Source organism: Macaca mulatta, chromosome 12, assembly GCF_049350105.2.
Source record: "Macaca mulatta isolate MMU2019108-1 chromosome 12, T2T-MMU8v2.0, whole genome shotgun sequence".
Lineage (NCBI taxonomy): Eukaryota > Metazoa > Chordata > Mammalia > Primates > Cercopithecidae > Macaca > Macaca mulatta.
Genome location: NC_133417.1, coordinates 111790286 through 111807585, shown reverse-complemented (window position 1 = coordinate 111807585; position 17300 = coordinate 111790286). Strand labels below are relative to the sequence as shown.

At 37.2% G+C, this 17300-nt stretch overlaps 1 protein-coding gene across 3 annotated transcripts in view; it reads right to left on the bottom strand.

Moving 5' to 3' along the window:
- The window catches only part of ADAM23 (ADAM metallopeptidase domain 23), a 172596-nt gene that overhangs the window by 73424 nt on the left and 81872 nt on the right, over positions 1-17300 (bottom strand). For all 3 annotated transcript variants that reach the window (XM_015110784.3, XM_001106619.5, XM_015110783.3), the window contains exons 4-6: positions 16732-16795; positions 4649-4731; positions 3413-3476 (exon numbers count right to left, since the gene is read on the bottom strand). In XM_015110784.3, coding sequence (XP_014966270.2) covers positions 3413-3476; positions 4649-4731; positions 16732-16795 — 211 coding nt within the window. The remainder of the gene's footprint in view (positions 1-3412; positions 3477-4648; positions 4732-16731; positions 16796-17300) is intronic.

Here is a 17300-nt window from a genome sequence, read left to right as displayed (position 1 = left end):
TCTATTACCATTATTCTTATTACTATTAGCTTCCATTACTGAGTGCATAGTATGTACCAGGTACTGTTAATGTACGCATTACTTAATTTAGTCCTGACAAAGATCCCATATAGTGCATGGTTTATCCCTGTTTTACAAACAAAGATATTGAGGCTCAGAGAGATATATCCTTGTCTTAAAATTGTATTATAAAATAATGGTCCAATTTGTTTTTTAAAATATATGGGACTATATCATTGAAAACTGGAAGAACATACTCTGAAATATGACAAGAAGTTATCTTTGCAGGGGACAGGATAATGGATAATTACTATTTAAGTATTTGTTTTGCTTTTCCAAATTTCCTATATTAGTTTTATAACCAGAAAAAGTTATAAAAAAGAAACTTAATAGGTTACATAAGACTTATAACAGTTTTGCTATTCGTTTATTACTTGAGAGATAACATGAATTCTCATTAGAAATATTCCATGCATATTACTTGATTTATCGCAAAGCGTACTAAAATCAATAATAACAAATTAAACATCAAAATATCTAAAATTAATTACAGTAAGCTCTAAATTCTGGTAAAAGGTGAAAAGGCAGTAATGAAATTAACAATGGGATCAGCAACACAATTTTAAAAACGGACTAATTTAAAGTTTCAAGCACTATTCCTTTCTTCTACCCATAGTGTGGATGAGGACAAATCATTACATAAACAAAAGGTAGGCAGTAGGAAGGAAGGCAAAGAGAAGGCGATTTGCATGTAACAATCAGGCCCTGAATACTATGATCATAAGCAAATATGATCAACATAAAACTAATGCTTTAAACATTATAACAACATTTATATTTATAAATCCTTTTTTATATTTTTATTATTATAAATCCTTATGACAGTTTAATAGACATTGTCACCTACATTTATTAATTCATCAAATCTACAAAATCACCCCACTATGAATGCATTAAAAAATTATCTCATTTTATACATTTAAAAAACTCGAAGCATAAATAGTTATTATGTGGGATTCTGTGTTTTGTTCTTTGTGGATTTTTTTAGGGTACCAGGGCCATTAATCATTAAAGCCAGAAATCAAAGTCAGAGTTTTTGCTGAATGAGTTGAATAATTTTGCTGTACACAGATTATCTTTCCTTACTGGAGTGAGAAAAATATCATGTTACTTAATCAAAATGTCTTTATCTAAGTGGGCTGTCTTCAGTATCTGATAATTTTTATAGTTACTAGTTGAAAAATGACAGAGGTTTACTCACACACCAACCCTTTAAAACTTTTCTGTTTCAACTTTGAAATTTACCCCATATTCACACAAACACTGCCACAACCAAGACAATAAAAGTTTGTCTGTTTAGCTTTTATTATCAGTAGCCTACATGACTATTAGCTGTTTCACTATTTATTTATTTATTTATTTATTTATTTATTTATTTATTGAGATGTAGTCTTGCTCTGTTGCCCAGGCTGGAGTGCAATGGCACGATCTCGGCTCGCTGCAACCTCTGCCTACCAGGTTCAAGCGATTCTTCTGCCTCAGCCTCCTGATTAGCTGGGATTACAGGCGCCTGTCACCACACCCAGTTAATTTTTGTATTTTTAGTGGGGACAGGGTTTCACTACATTGGCCAGGCTGGTCTCGAACTCCTGACCTTGTGATCTGCCGCCTTGGCCTCCCAAAGTGCTAGGATTATAGGTGTGAGCCACCGCACCCGGCCCAATTTTATCTAAATTTGAAATCCCTAAAGATAAAAAATGTTTTCTGTTCCCCATCAAATATTGCAATATTCTGACTCTGTCAGTCACAAAATATTATTTTACCACCTCAGTTCTTTTCACTGATCTGACTTCCGTACTCTCAGTACCTTAATCTCCTCCTATTCTTCCCCTTGTCACTCCTCTCCAACCCTGTCAGGTTCCTCAAAGTTCCTCGAACACCCTAGGCACACTCCTGCCTCAAGGCCTTTGTATTTGCTCATCTCCTAGAATGTTCTTCCAGCTCTCTAATTTCCCTAAGTTCTTCATTCACCACTTGTCTTCTCTTGGTGGCCTTCCCTGAACCGTGTATATATAAAAATTTAACTTTCCACCTTCCTGGCTTCACTTTTTCTCCTTACCATGTATCACTATCTAACATACCACATGTAATTACTTATTCATTCTGTGTATCCCTATCTGCCCCTATAGAGTGTAAGCCCCATTTGGCTCAGTCTCTGTCTATTTTATCAGCAAAGTATCCCCAGAACCTAAAATAATACCCAGCTTGTAGTAAGCCCTTAATACAATATTTACTGAATATACATAAAATTTTAAATTTGACTGCATTCTATTAGCAAGCAACACTATTAGAGCATGTGATTTCTTGTCTAAATCACTGGTTTATGCATGACTCTAAACATTATTTTCCTCCCTATCTGTAAAGAAAACTAAGTATTCTATAATGTAATCATAGTTCAGCTCACAGATTTCCCCACTAAAGATTTTCAGGTTCATAAAAGTTAAGAACATTCTTATAGTCATACAATTTTCTAAAGATGACAGTTAAGAATGAAAGCTATTTTTTTCTAATTTCAATAGGTTTTTGGGGAACAGGTGGTGTTGGGTTACATGAATAAGTTCTTTAGTGGTGATTTCTGAGATTTTGATGCACCCAACAGCCAAGTAGGGTACACTGTACCCAAATGTGTTTTATCCCTCGCCACCCTCCATTTTCCCCCAACGCCCCAAAGTACAATGTATCATTCTTATGCCTTTGTGTCCTCACAGCCTAGCTCCCACATATGAGTGAGAACATACAATGTTTGGTTTTCCACTCCTGAGTTACTTCACTTACAGTAATAGTCTCCAATTCCCTACAGTAATACTCTCCAATTCCATCTAGGTTGCTGTGAATGCCATTATTTCATTCCTTCTTATGGCTGAGTAGTATTCCATGGTGTGTGTGTGTGTGTGTGTGTGTGTGTGTGTATCCCTCTCTCACATTTTCTTTATCTACTTGCTGACTGATGGGCATTTAGGCTGGTTCCATATTTTTGCAATTGCAAATTGTGCTGTTATAAACGTGTGTGTGTGCAAGTATCTTTTTTGTATAATGACTTCTATGAAAGCTAGTTTAAAGCAAGGAGGCTGGCTGGTATAAAACAAAATATTCTCCCCGCTCTTTTCATAGACTGGGAAGGACTAGGATTTGCTTCAGAAAACCTAAGTTTGATGCCTCTTATTATCCCTTACTGGTACTTGGGCCTGGCATGTGCGACTTAAACTTCAAAACTGAGGGTACCACTCTAAGTTTGAAATAAGGTAACACGTACAAAGGCACTTTGAAATCTACATTCTTTTCTCTTTTCTGCTCAAAGGCAAAGATGCTGGAGGAGTAGAACGCCATCAGGCAACTGATGGCATAGACTCACCTCATCATGAACCAGCTCCAGTGGCTCTATCATATACACGAAGGTATCATCTTCAAACATGCCACTAGCACAAAAGAAACCACACAAGGAAGGAACAAACAAACACAGGAAATGGCAAGAAATAGCAAGTGAGCTTCATTATTGTGTCTTCAAAATAAAGAGTATAACTGAACAAATCCCTTTACACTGTCACAAGTTTAATTCACATATCTGCATGGAGTCCCACTGTGGCCCCAGCACTCTATTAGGCAGCATGGAGGCTATAAAAATTATAAAAGTATACATCAAATACATGCAAATTACACCTGATATAACTGATGTTTGAAATTCAACAAATAGATTGGAAAACTACTCTGGGATATGACTATTCACTCAGTGGCAGTCTCTAAAGTAATTATTCCAGAACCATGTACAACTATACAAACTTCTAGTTATGCAAATTCAATATCATCTGTAAGAAAACAGGTTCTTTAATATGAGAATAATCTAAAACCATCTGTTTCTGAAGAAGCAAACAGTGGTATCTTCATGCTTACAAATTCTAAATTGCCATCAAGCAGTATGACTCTATGTCACACAAATTACATTTAATTTTCAGGGACATAAGGTTTTTTATAAAAGGGCAAAAAGTTTCAAGATTCTTTGTCATCACATGGCCAAAACTAAGTCTTTATATGAGGTGCTACTGTGTTCAGGTCTAAAAGGTGCCAACACATGGTTTTGTTAGAGCCCACACCTAGGTCAATGTGAGAACTCCTCTCTTTGTCACCCACCCTTGCCTGGCTAACTCCAACTTACTGTTAGGTCTAAGTTTCTTAGATCTAAGGGCTACTGACTCTCAAGTCTAGCTGTAGGTCTAACTGACATGCCTCCGGAATATGCCACTGGGAAACCTTCCTGGACTAGGTTTTGCCACTCCACAAGCTCCTATCTTCCCCTTTACAGCTCTTAGCACAATGGTAATTAAACATTCACCTATGTAATCATTTGATTAATCTCTGAATCTCCTACAAACACTAAGTGTTCAAGAGGACAGGGACATTGCCCTCCTTGTGCACCACTCCATATGCAGTCCCTAACACAGCACTGGCACAGAAGAGTCACTAAAATAAATAAATAAATATATATATATATATATTTAGTATATATATAATATATAAATATAAAATATATATATCCATAAAAGGAAAACTGGAAAGGGTCAATGAATAAAATGCCAATGACATTCCCACTTACTGAAGTCCATTGCAGGTTGACAGAGCCACCTTGGAGTCTTTGACGCCTCTAATGCTTCCATGGTAGTAACAGTGCTCTCCGCCCTGGAAAGCAGAAGGTTTCGTTGATTGGTTGTATTTTATGCATCATGATTAATTCTTTGGGTGCTTCCATAAAGCAAAAAGAAATGCAAGGATGGGCATATATGTGCACTGTATTAACAACCCTAGAAACTCCTCTTAAAGTTGCAAATAAGACTAGGCAATTTTTCAACTTTTTTATAACAAGCATGTGTATATTAAATTGAATGAAGGAGAAAAGGCTTTAAAAAACAATGACACCAAGGTAATTAATAAAACATACATTTCTTAAGTATGTATTATAGGACTACAGGTACTTCTCCGATGTTGTTACGGAACAAGGACTTCCACTTGACTGAAGAGAGACTCCAAAAGTTTGTTTATAATCATTTTTGATGGAAAACTATACAATATCTTGTTTTCTTACCTTTAAAAATTAACTTTTAAAACATTTTAGAAACAATACATGAATGTAGTTTTCAAAGTCACATAATAACTACAAATTTTATTTTTTTAAAAAAACATAGCAGTTTCCTTTGTCCCTCAAAGGAACCCCATCAAATCTTGAAACTTTTCGCCTTTGTCCCATCAAAACAACCCCATCAAAAAGTAGGCGAAGGATATGAACAGACGCCTCTCAAAAGAAGACATTTATGCAGCCAACGGACACATGAAAAAATGTTCATCATCACTGGTCATCAGAGAAATGCAAATCAAAACCACAATGAGATACCATCTCACACCAGTTAGAATGGCAATCATTAAAAAGTCAGGAAACAACAGGTGCTGGAGAGGATGTGGAGAAACAGGAACACTTTTACACTGTTGGTGGGACTGTAAACTAGTTCAACCATTGTGGAAGACAGGGTGGCGATTCCTCAAGGATCTAGAACTAGAAATACCATTTGACCCAGCCATCTCATTACTGGGTAATATATATAATACCCAAAGGATTATAAATCATGTTGCTATAAAGACACATGCACATGTATGTTTACTGTGGCACTATTCACAATAGCAAAGACTTGAAACCAACCCAAATGTCCATCAATGACAGACTGGATTAAGAAAACGTGGCACATATACACCATGGAATACTATGCAGCCATAAAAAAGGATGAATTCATGTCCTTTGTAGAGACATGGATGCAGCTGGAAACCATCATTCTCAGCAAACTATCTCAAGAACAGAAAACCAAACACCGCATGTTCTCACTCATAGGTGGGAATTGAACAATGAGAACACTTGGACACAGGAAGGGGAACATCACACACCGGGGTCTGTCGTGTGGTGGGGGAAGGGGGGTGGGATAGCATTAGGAGATATACCTAATGTAAATGACGAGTTAATTGGTGCAGCACACCAACATGGCACATGTATACATATGTAACAAATTTACACGTTGTGCACATGTACCCTAAAAGTATAATAAAAAAATTAAAAAAAAAAAAAAAAACACAGCAGTTTCCTTTGTCCCTCTTTCCCCTCCACCTCCAAGGCAACCATTTTTAATGTTTTAAGCTGTTTCTTCTGGTGTTTGGCTACATATTTTTGAAAGTTTATATTTTTATGTTCTGACTAATTCCATGTTAGAAATTATCTACCTAATACAGGATCTTGAAAATCTCTCTCATCCCCAATACATTCTAATGCATATCACCAGTTTTAGTTAAATCTATATTGTTTATGTGTACACAAATACTGTTCACAGCTCTGACACTAATAATTATTGTATTTTCTTTCTTGCTCCATTTTTTTTTTTAAAGCATTTTTGCTCCTTTGTTGTACTGGGTACTCTGTGACACTTTTTTTTTTTTTTTTGGAGACGGAGTCTCACCCTGTTGCCCAAGCTAGAGTGCAATGGTGTGACCTCGGCTCACTGCAACCTCCGCCTTCCAGGTCCAAGTGATTCTCCTGCCTCAGCCTCCTGCTGTGATGCCTTTTAATCAAGAAAACTATGCACTTCAGATCTGGGCAGCTATTTTTTATAAATAACAATAATTTTTATTATTTATAAAAAGAATATTTATAATAAAAATAATATTTATTATTTATAAAATATAGCTGAGAATTCCCTCCTTTCCATTTTTCTCCATACATGAGCTCCTACCAGACTAGGGAAGTCCCCGACTTCTTATCTGGTTATCTGGCTGCACGGGGCAGGCAGTAAATTGGGGACTTAACTACTCTACATCTACTTTCAACCAGTTTTTCTTTTTTCAGATGCTTTTATTTCTGCCTTTCTGGGATAAGTGACATAAGTTGACTTGTTTCTTCTTGGTTTCCCCCCAAACGAACTTAGCAGAGCATGAAAAGCTCAAAGGTAAGAGTCAACCCTCATCCACCTTCCACCTCCTGAAATTTTATAGCTACGTCTCACCTGCTTGTTTTCTCTTCTCCTGTCTTTGTCTTGGTGGGTTCATATCCTTTTTTATTCCCTAACTGTTCTTTAGGTGGGTTATTGGGAGAAAAAAGAGATAAATATATATTTAGACGGTCAGGGATTGGTTCCAGAACCCCTACATACTCCCAAATCTGCACATACTCAAGTCTCACAGTCGGCCCTGTGAAACCCACACATATGAAAAGCTAGCCCTACATACACACAGGTTTTGCATCCCACGAATACTGTGTTTGCTTGAAAAAAGTCTACATATAAGTGGACCCGTGCAGTTCAAGGATCAACTGTATGTATGTGTGTGTGTACAGTAAAGGGCTGCTTTTCTTTTATTTTCTTTTTTAAAGACAGTCTCACTCTGTCGCCCAGGCTGGAGTGCGGTGGCATGATCTCAGCTCACTGCAACCTCCACCTCCCAGATGCAAGCAATTATTGTGCTTCAGCCTCCTGAGTAGCTGGGATTACAGGCATGCGCCATCGTGTCCGGCCTTGAATCACTGCATTTTTTGAACCTTACATGAGACTTCAGGCAATATCCAATCATCATAAGAAAGTTTTAATAGCCACATTGTGTAGTTATATTAAGCATTATAAGCAATTTGGTAGCTTCCAATTTAATATCAGTAGTAGTGGTATTAGAGGATTTTCTGAGATTTTTATTACTAAATTTATACCAAGTTTTTAAAAAGTATTATGGACAAATATTATTTGGTAACACTTCAGACCACGGCAAAGTAACATCTTGAGTTATATCATATAAAATAAATCCTGAGAGAGAAGGAGCAATCCATCTTGGGTGCCAAGCATAACAGTAGTGGGCCAGTACAGGCAGCCCACTTCTAGAGGGCACTGGCAATCATGACTTTGGACAGTCAGCTCCAGGGGTGCCTACCACCCAGGAATCTGGCCATCTTCACCAACCATTACCTCACAGTGACTGCTGTCTCCATATACCCATATGGGGACAGAAACAAAGTACAAAAGGCTCTTCTAAAAATAACAAAAGGACAAACTGATTCCCACATCTTCAGGTTCTCAAGTCCATGATTCTTTCTCCAGTCAGGAAGACTTGAGACAATTAAAGAGGGCTGGCCCTGACCACCTAGGAGTGGGTCACAGACCTGTGACGTGGCAAATGGCAGAAAGGAGAACCAAAATGGGCTCAATTCAGCCCATGACACAAGTCTCTGTGCACCCCTATAGACATCAGCATTTTCAGATCCAAAACTGCCAGTTAATTAAATTCAACAAAAACGGAGCATCTGATAAGTGGAAGTTATTGGCTAGTCACAGGAAATTAAAAATCCTAGTATGCTCCCTACCTTTCTCAGCCTGCTACTTGCACACAGCTGAACACTCCACAAGCCAGATCATGCTCAAATAATAACTCTGCTCCACAAGGTTTCCAAGGTCAGAATCCCATTGGAACCTACCAGGCTTCCTCTTCATATACTGACACATTGAAGCCATGTCCATCTTATAAAAACACTTCCTAACCAGAAACGGCTGGGGATAATAACTTTGTGACTCTAGTGATAACAACTTGTAGGGGAAAAAAAATCCGGTTCCCTGGTGTTACTAATCTAATAACAGGAACTGGACAGGCATCATGGCTCATGCCTGTAATCCTAGCACTTGGGGAGGCCAAGGAGGAAGGATTGCTTCAGCCCAGGAGGAGTTTGAGACCAGTCTGGGCAATGTAATAAGACCCTGCCTCTATAAAAAATAATAATGATGATAATAATAATAGTAATAACAACAGGAAGTGTTTGATTCTACTCATTTCAGTGGAAACAGAACCAATAGTTTCAATTTGGTTTTTAAAATTACCCTACCTTTGTGTCTAACTATTTTATCTGCATGGTAAAGTTCCATCAGCCAGTTCTTTATTGCTTATGAAACTCCCAAAAACCTGGACATTCATAGTGACCACACACTGATATTTTCAATCTATTCCTGCAGGTCAGGATAAACATTTGAAAAGAAACTACACAGCCCTTAACTAGAAAATGTGTATATTATGATATCTAGGTTCTGAATATAATAATAAAAACTACTGACATTATACTCAAATGATTATTCTATATACATATCTTTAAATTTTTCAAGCTTATCAACTACTAGGATATGCTAAACTATTTTAATAATCAGTGAGCTGATAACAAATGAGAAATAGAAAAAAGATATCTATAATGGGACATGTATACCTGATTTTGACTACTGCAGAATAAGGAAATAAAAATAATAATTTTGGAGAATTGGGGAACTTGAGACCCCAACACATAAATTATTAATTTGTTAAATTATTAAATAATTTGTTTAATTATTTACCTTCATTAAATTTAATAGGGAAAATGTTCTTGCAGTAGTTTAATAAAGTATTAGAACAGTATGGCTGTCCCAATGCTATGTAAATTTTTAATAGTTCATATAAATTATACTATTCCAACTTAAAATAGCTTTGTGAGGAGCTAGTGTCATCTGCTATCTTGATTTCTTGGGGCATATTTTAACCCCGGGCTCCTTACATATTCTATAATATACTCCGAATGTTGCCAGGAAGGGCAATATTTTGAATGATTAATAATAATTTCAACTTTATACTCAAAATTCAAATAACTGATAATCCTGGATCTAATTTAAGTGATTTAGTGTGGATAGTTTTGTTTTCCTTGCTATTGCTTAAATTGTTTATTATTTATGCAGTGGTAAGAAAGTTTTTAAAAAACTGGCTATTAATTAATTCAAAGACTAGGGAAAAAATTCTAGTGTATACACAAGTAAAAGAGTCATTTTTAGTATAGGAGTGGAAATACAAACTTTAAGTTATCTAACTCTTTGGTTAGAAACAACACAAACATGATTTTTTTAAACTGAATTATGGCAAGTTGAGAGGCAGTAAAAAAGAAGGGAAAATAGATTTAAAAAATAGTCTGAAAATTTCATTAAAATATTACTAAAGGAAAAGGGAATGAGAAAAATAAAGGAAAGGAAGCAGAAAGAAGTGGGGAAACACTCAGAAAATGGAAGACAGGCAGACCTGTGTGTCTGAAAACACTCCTGGCTCCAACAGAGCACCTCGGCCAGACTCTGATTGACTTCTGCAGGGCCCACCCTCCCTTACTCACACACTAGACAAGGTCTTCAGAACACGCACTCCTCCAATCTCCTCCACTCTGCATCAACCCTACCTCCCAGCCAGGAGCCATGCGCACAGAGGCCTACTCCACAGACCATAATCCAAGCTCTCCTGCTGCCAAAAAGCCTTCACTCCTAGAAGGGAGCTTGAGCTGACCTGTGATGATGATTTGATAAGGAAAGCACAAAGAACATTCTAAAAGGGTGATGTAGTTATACTGATAAAGAAAAGAATAAAGGTGAGAAGAGAACACAGGACCCACAAGGGCAGGAATTTTTATCTGTTTGGTTCACTGATACATATCTAGTACCTAGAACAGCAACTATGACCTAAACTAGGTCACGGTACAAGCTAAATCAACATTTTTTCTGCTTTTTTGTTTTTTAAAAGTTATATATATCAGGCCGGGCACAGTGGCTCACGCCTGTAATCCCAGCACTTTGGGAGGCCGAGGTGGGTGGATCACTTGAGGTCAGGAGTTCGAGACCAGCCTGGCCAACATGGTGACACCCCATCTCTACTAAAAATATGAAAATTAGCCAGGCGTCGTGGCACATGCCTCTAATCCCAGCTACTCGGGAGGATGAGACAGGAGAATCACTTGAACCCAGGAAACAGAGGTTGTAGTGAGCTAAGATCGTGCCACTGCACTCTAGCCTGAATAACAGAGTGAGATACTATCTCAAAAAAAAAAGGTGTATATATCTAAAATATACAACATGATATTTTGATATACATAGTGAAATTATTACTATAGTCAATCAAATTAACATGTCTTATTTCTACCTCACAGTTACCTTTTGTGTAAGCGTGTGGCTTGAGCATCTAAAATCTACTCTGTTAGCAAATTCCCATCATACAATATGACTGACCATAGGCCTCATGCTATTCATTCCATCTTGAGACTTACAGCCTACATAACTGCAACTTTGTACCATCTGACCTACATCTCTCCAACCCACTACCTCACTCCCACCCCTCCACCTCCTGCACCTGCTAACCACTGTTGTGTTTCTATTAGGTTGGTGCAGAAGTATTTGTGGTTTTTGACATTACTTTCAATGGCAAACACTGCAACTGCTTTTGCACCAACTTAAATATATATTTGACTTTTTTAGATTCTACACATAAATGAGGTCACAGAACATTCTCCTTTCTGTGTCTGGCTTATTTCAACACACACACACACACACACACATACACAAACACACGTGCATACAATGGAATAGCATTCAGCCTTAAAAAAGGAGATCCTGGCATTTGCCAAATATGGGTGGACCTGAAGGACATTATGCTATATGGTAAAACCATATTTGTTTAATGAATGAACAGGAATGGCTTATTCATGAGCATATGTGACAAGACCAATCTTAAAGGATTCTTGTTTGATGAAGAGGGTGGGTAAATAAACTCTTATTCCCCACCTGGGTTTTTTGTTATTGTTTAGATATCATAAAGGTTGTTTAGAAAAAGTTTACCTTTTTAAGTATGCAATTCAGTGTTTTTCTTAGCATATTCACAGAGTTGTATAACTATCCCTACTATCTAGTTTCAGAATAGTCTCATCACCTCAGAAGAAAAGTCCTGTACTCATTAGCAATCAATCCCCATTTCTCCTCCCCTGCACTCCACCAGGCCCTGGCAATCATGAACCTACTTTCAGTTCCTATGAATTTGCCTATTCTGGACATTTCAAATGAACAGAAGCATATCATATGCACCCCTTCGTATATGGCTTGTTTTACTTAGCATGTTTACAAGGTTTATCTATGGTGTAGTATGTATCAGTACTTCATTCCTTTTATGACTGAATAGTAATTCCACTATGTGAATATGCCACATTTCCTTTATTCCTTCATCAACTGAAGGACATTTAGGGTGTTTCCACCTTTTGGCTACTACGAATAATGCTATGAGCATTTCTGTACAAGTTTCTTTGTGGACATATATATTTAATTCACTTGAGTATATGCCTGGGAGTAGAACTGCTGCATGATACGGTAATTCTTTGTTGAACTTTTTGAGGAACTGCCAAACTGTTCTGCCAAGCAGCCACACAACATTTTACATTCCCACAACCTGTGTATGAGGGTTCCAATCTCTCCACAGTCTCGACAGCACTGGTTATTGTCCATCATTTTTATTACAGCCATCCTCGTGGGTATGAATTGGTGCCCACCCAAGTTTAAAACTAAATGAGAGAGTGACATAGAAATGAAACATAAAAATGTCACCTTCATTTATTATAGAGCTATACTGGAGGAGAGGATTAGTTGAGAATCTAATAGGCCTGCTAATGCTGCACCCAGGAGTTAGCTAGCCTTACCCATCCAGGCAGAGACAATGTGGGACAACTCAACCCCCCCCCCACACACACACGGGGGTGGCCACAGAACAATTCAGAGAAGAGAAAGGTGGAAAGAATGTATTCTTCCTGTAGGAAGGTGGATCCTATAAAAAAAAAAAAACAGGGGAGGGAGGAATTGGCTGCACAGACATACTTTCCCAGCAAACTGCTCTTCCTTCCCTGAGCAAGAATGAGCAAGGGAATAGGAAGAAGCCAAGGTGAGAAAATAGACCTAGGAAAAGACGCTTTCCCCACCTAATAATGATAGTAATAAGGTAGAGGGAAGTTGGGATGGAGGCATTTCATCTATTTATTCATCATGACTGCTGGTCAGGTAGCAGTTCCTTTCATAAGCAGAAGAGAAATCAAAGTATTAGTAAGCACTTACAAATATGTATTAGCAGCTCACCAAAAAAGACCTAACAGAAATATGTTAATTTTGAAAAGTACTTTCATAGTGTTATATTGATGCTTACTCTTTTATAATAACTGAAATGCTAAAAATTAACTTATTTAAATAGGCTCATCAGCAAAGTTGGTCAACAAATATATAGTACTTGAAATATGCTAAGAGGGTGAATCTTAAATGTTCTCACTACAAAAAAAGAGATAACTATGTGAGGTGATGGGTATGTTCATTAGCTCGAGTGTGGTGACCATTTCACAATGTATAAACATATCAACATGATGTTTTGTATAATACATACAATTCCTATATATATAGTTTAAGTTATATACCTTAAATATATGCAATTTCTATTTTTCAATCATACCTCATTAAAGCTAGGGACAAAAAAGGAAACTAGTCACAAAGGCCCACCTATTATACGATTTCATTTATGTCCAGAATAGGCAAATCTATTGAGATAGGAAGTATTAATAGATTAGTGGTTATCTACAGTTGGTAAAAGAGAGACTGCAACTGTTAACAGGTGGTGTAAGGTTTCTTTATGGAACGATGAAAATATTCTAAAATTAGATTATGTTGATGGATGCACAAGTCTGTAGATATACTAAAAACAATTATATGCTTTATGATATATAAGTTATATCCCAATAAATTTGTTAATAAAATAAGAAAAGTAAATAAATTACCTTTAAAGTTGTAAAAAAAATCAACAAAATAGTTGTATTATATATTATGTGCAAAGCACTGTAGGAACTTAAACAAAGGCTATTGCTCCATCAAGCGCAGAACAAAAGTTCTTCCTTATTCACAGATTGATGCCCAGCATTCATATTACATGCTTCTTTTTTACCTCTCCAGCTCCTATATTTGCTTCACATGGAAAGAAACACTTTTAACCCACATGCATGCAATAAAAGTAAAAGCCAAGACATTAATCTTTTCTTAGTGAGAAGTAAGAATGAGGGAGGGGCTTGGTAGTGGTGACATGGGAGAACCTAGGCAACCCTCTTTTCAAAGTGCGGTTGCAACTAATTCCTGGGATACTGTCAATATCCACCTTCATATTTAACTTCACAGCCAAATAAGACTGTTCTTTAGTTATGTGGATAATACTGTGTGTCTACGTGTGTGTGTACAATGTGTGCATGTGCTTTTCTCTAAACAATTTGAGATCTTTGAGCCGGGCATGGTGGCTCACGCCTGTAATCCCAGCACTTTGGGAGGCCGAGGCCGGTGAATCACGAGGTCAGCAGTTTGAGACCAGCCTGACCAACATGGTGAAACCCTGTCTCTGCTAAAAATACAAAAAAATTAGTCAGGCGTGGTGGCAGGCGCCTGTAATCTCAGCAACTTGGGAGGCTGAGGCAGGAGAATCGCTTGAAACCAGAAGGTGGATGTTGCAGCGAGCCAAGATTGCGCCACTGCACTCTAGCCTGGGCAATAAGAGCAAAACTCCATCTCAAAAAATAAATAAATAAATAAATAAACAATTTGAGATATTTGGGGGAAAAAAGGCTGCATTATGTGAAAGTAAGTTTAACCTAGTCATTCTTACATATTAATTTCCTTTTCTGGTACTCTGGACAAAGATTTTCTGAAACAGCATAAAAGACAATCTTCATGAAGTTTATTTACAAATGCATATATATATATATATATATATATGTAATGGTGGTGGGAATATGAATTTATACAAACTTTCAGAAAGAAAAATTGTTAATATATGTGAAGAGTGTTAAAAAATTGTACCAACTCTTTGACCCAGAAAATTCCTTTCTCAGAATTAACGCTGAAGCAATTATAAGGGATGTATTCAAAATGTATCTGGAAGGCCCTTCCCTTGAAGTTATTCGTATAGTGAAAGATTGGAAACAGTCAAAATGTCTATCACCATGGCATTTTTAAACAAATTATAACAAATGAATTAGAAATAATATGAAGTTTTTAAAAATTAAAGGTTTAGAAGATTACTTAATACATGCTAAAATATTTAAAATTTTGCTACATTTTAAAAATCTTGACATAAAATACTGTGCACCATATCAATACAGACACATAAAAAACAGACTTAATTCATTATCTATGAAGCACATAAGTTTGGGCATATGAGCTATTTGGAGAAAATGGGTCATGAAAGAGAGAAAAGCAGTGAACACAAAAACAAACTGCAGTGAATACAATTTCTTTTGCTAGAGTTGAAATACCTTTTGTTTTAATTTTAGTTACAATTGATAACAGATTTGGAATATCTTATTAATTATAAAGTCTCCTTTTGGGACCTCAAATGACCTCTGGAGGCCAATTAGTTATTCTGTTTCTTTAAAAAAACAAAAACAAAAAAACTAACTTAGTGCCTTAGTGAAAAGTTTGGATCAGGTTTCTGTGTCCTGCAAAGGTGGCTCATTTGCTGAGTCTATAAAGTTCCCTGCAATCTTGTCTACTCCAGGCTCATGATTCAGCATCCGCAGTGCTCAGGGCCCTGGCACAGCTGACAGAAGCTTCAGTTTGTACAAATGCCAGGAAGCTCGTTCCCGCGCTTGATTTAGCTTTTCTGCTCACTTTCCACAGCGTTAACTTTTAGGGAGACTCAACAACCCCCAAGTGCAACCTAAGGCAAGAACTGACAACTAATGATACATGAAAGTTCTTAATCTGTGGCACAAAACCAAAGGCTGGAAAACACGTCCTATTACAAATTGGAATGTTATAAATCCTGAGACATGCCAGGGCCTCCTGGGCAGTATTTATAATGAAGGGCGCCTATAAATATTTGCTGAGAAGCCATCACACTGAAAATCCCAGTTACCTATATTGCGCAAGTCCACACATGGGAAAGGTGCTACTTTTATGTTGACATGTGTTAACAATCTAGGAAACAAACAAACAAAAAAACAACAAATCTAGTGATGTTTCCCCACTTTGTTTCCTTTCCTGTGCCCCAGTATCCGGGACACCGGGGACACTGCTCAGGTTCAATGGCACTTGTTGACTCCCTAAAAGTCAGAGTTTCTTTCTGTAGCCATTCTGAGGAACTTCACCCTGACTGATGGAGGTCACTGTTTCTTACATACAAACCATCTCTCTCTCTCTCTCTCTCTCTCTTGCTTTAATCCAAATTCACTTGCTGTTTATTAATCCTTCCTGAAGACAAGAAATTTCATCTCCAAATGAAGGAATCAGATACCCAAGTACCCTCATATTCAATGTTCCATGGCCTTAAGCAGGCTTATTTGCCCTCTCTCTGCCTTAATTTCTTCCGTAGTACAGCAGGAATAATAACATTGACCTCACAGAATTGTTATGACGGTTAGAGAAAAAGTACTACACCTACATTTCACTTCCCCTGCCCTTCTTGGGCAGCAAAGTCATTTGCACTAAAGAATCATTCTAACAGCCCATCCAGTCTTCTAATCCAGATTCGATGGCCATGAGCCTCGTCCTTCTTTACTGACTACTTTCAGGTGCTGATACGGAACTGAATAGCTCTTTATACTATCACAAAAGGTACTGTATGTATAATAAAAACAATAAACATTTTTTGTCCTGAATACCTAATGTTATCTCAAACATTTGTACATTTTAATAAATTTCTCCTCACTAAAAATAGTATCATTGAAAAAGAGCACAGGTGATTTTACCAAGACAGACATCAAAACAATGCAGTGTGCACTGATCAACTCTATGACTGGTACACTTACACTACAGAACTTGCCGACGCCAGTAACCGTACCTTAGAGTACTGTGGTTTCCCATTTTCGTAGTGAATCTCCACATAATCCGAAGACAACAAACCACTACAAAGGAAAGAAAATAGAGTGATTTCTGCATCTAAGACACTTGGAGGTTTAAAAACAATCGGCTCAATAAATGAATGTGAGGGGCATGCAAATCACAAACAGCTGCAATCCATGGTTAGTACAGAAACAAAAACAGGTTATCATCAAGAGTCTCACACAGTATCCAGGAATAAATTACTCCCCAATCTATAGGGAAAAAAAGACAAGACATAGACAATCTAACGGTGAACTCTTTTTATACACACTATTCAGGATCTGATTCATATGTTAATTAATATGGAACAAACCATAAGGCAAGTAACACGAGAAGACAGATCCTATAAAAACTCCACAATTATGCCCTAAACCGCTGGAATGTCATAAAATGTAATCACCAAGGAAGAGTGTAAAGCAAAAGTCAGCAAGTGTTTTCTATAAAGGCCAGGGAGTAGATATTTCAGGTTTTGTGGGCCATGCGGTCTCCACTACACTACTCAGCTCAGCCATTATATTTCAAAAGCAG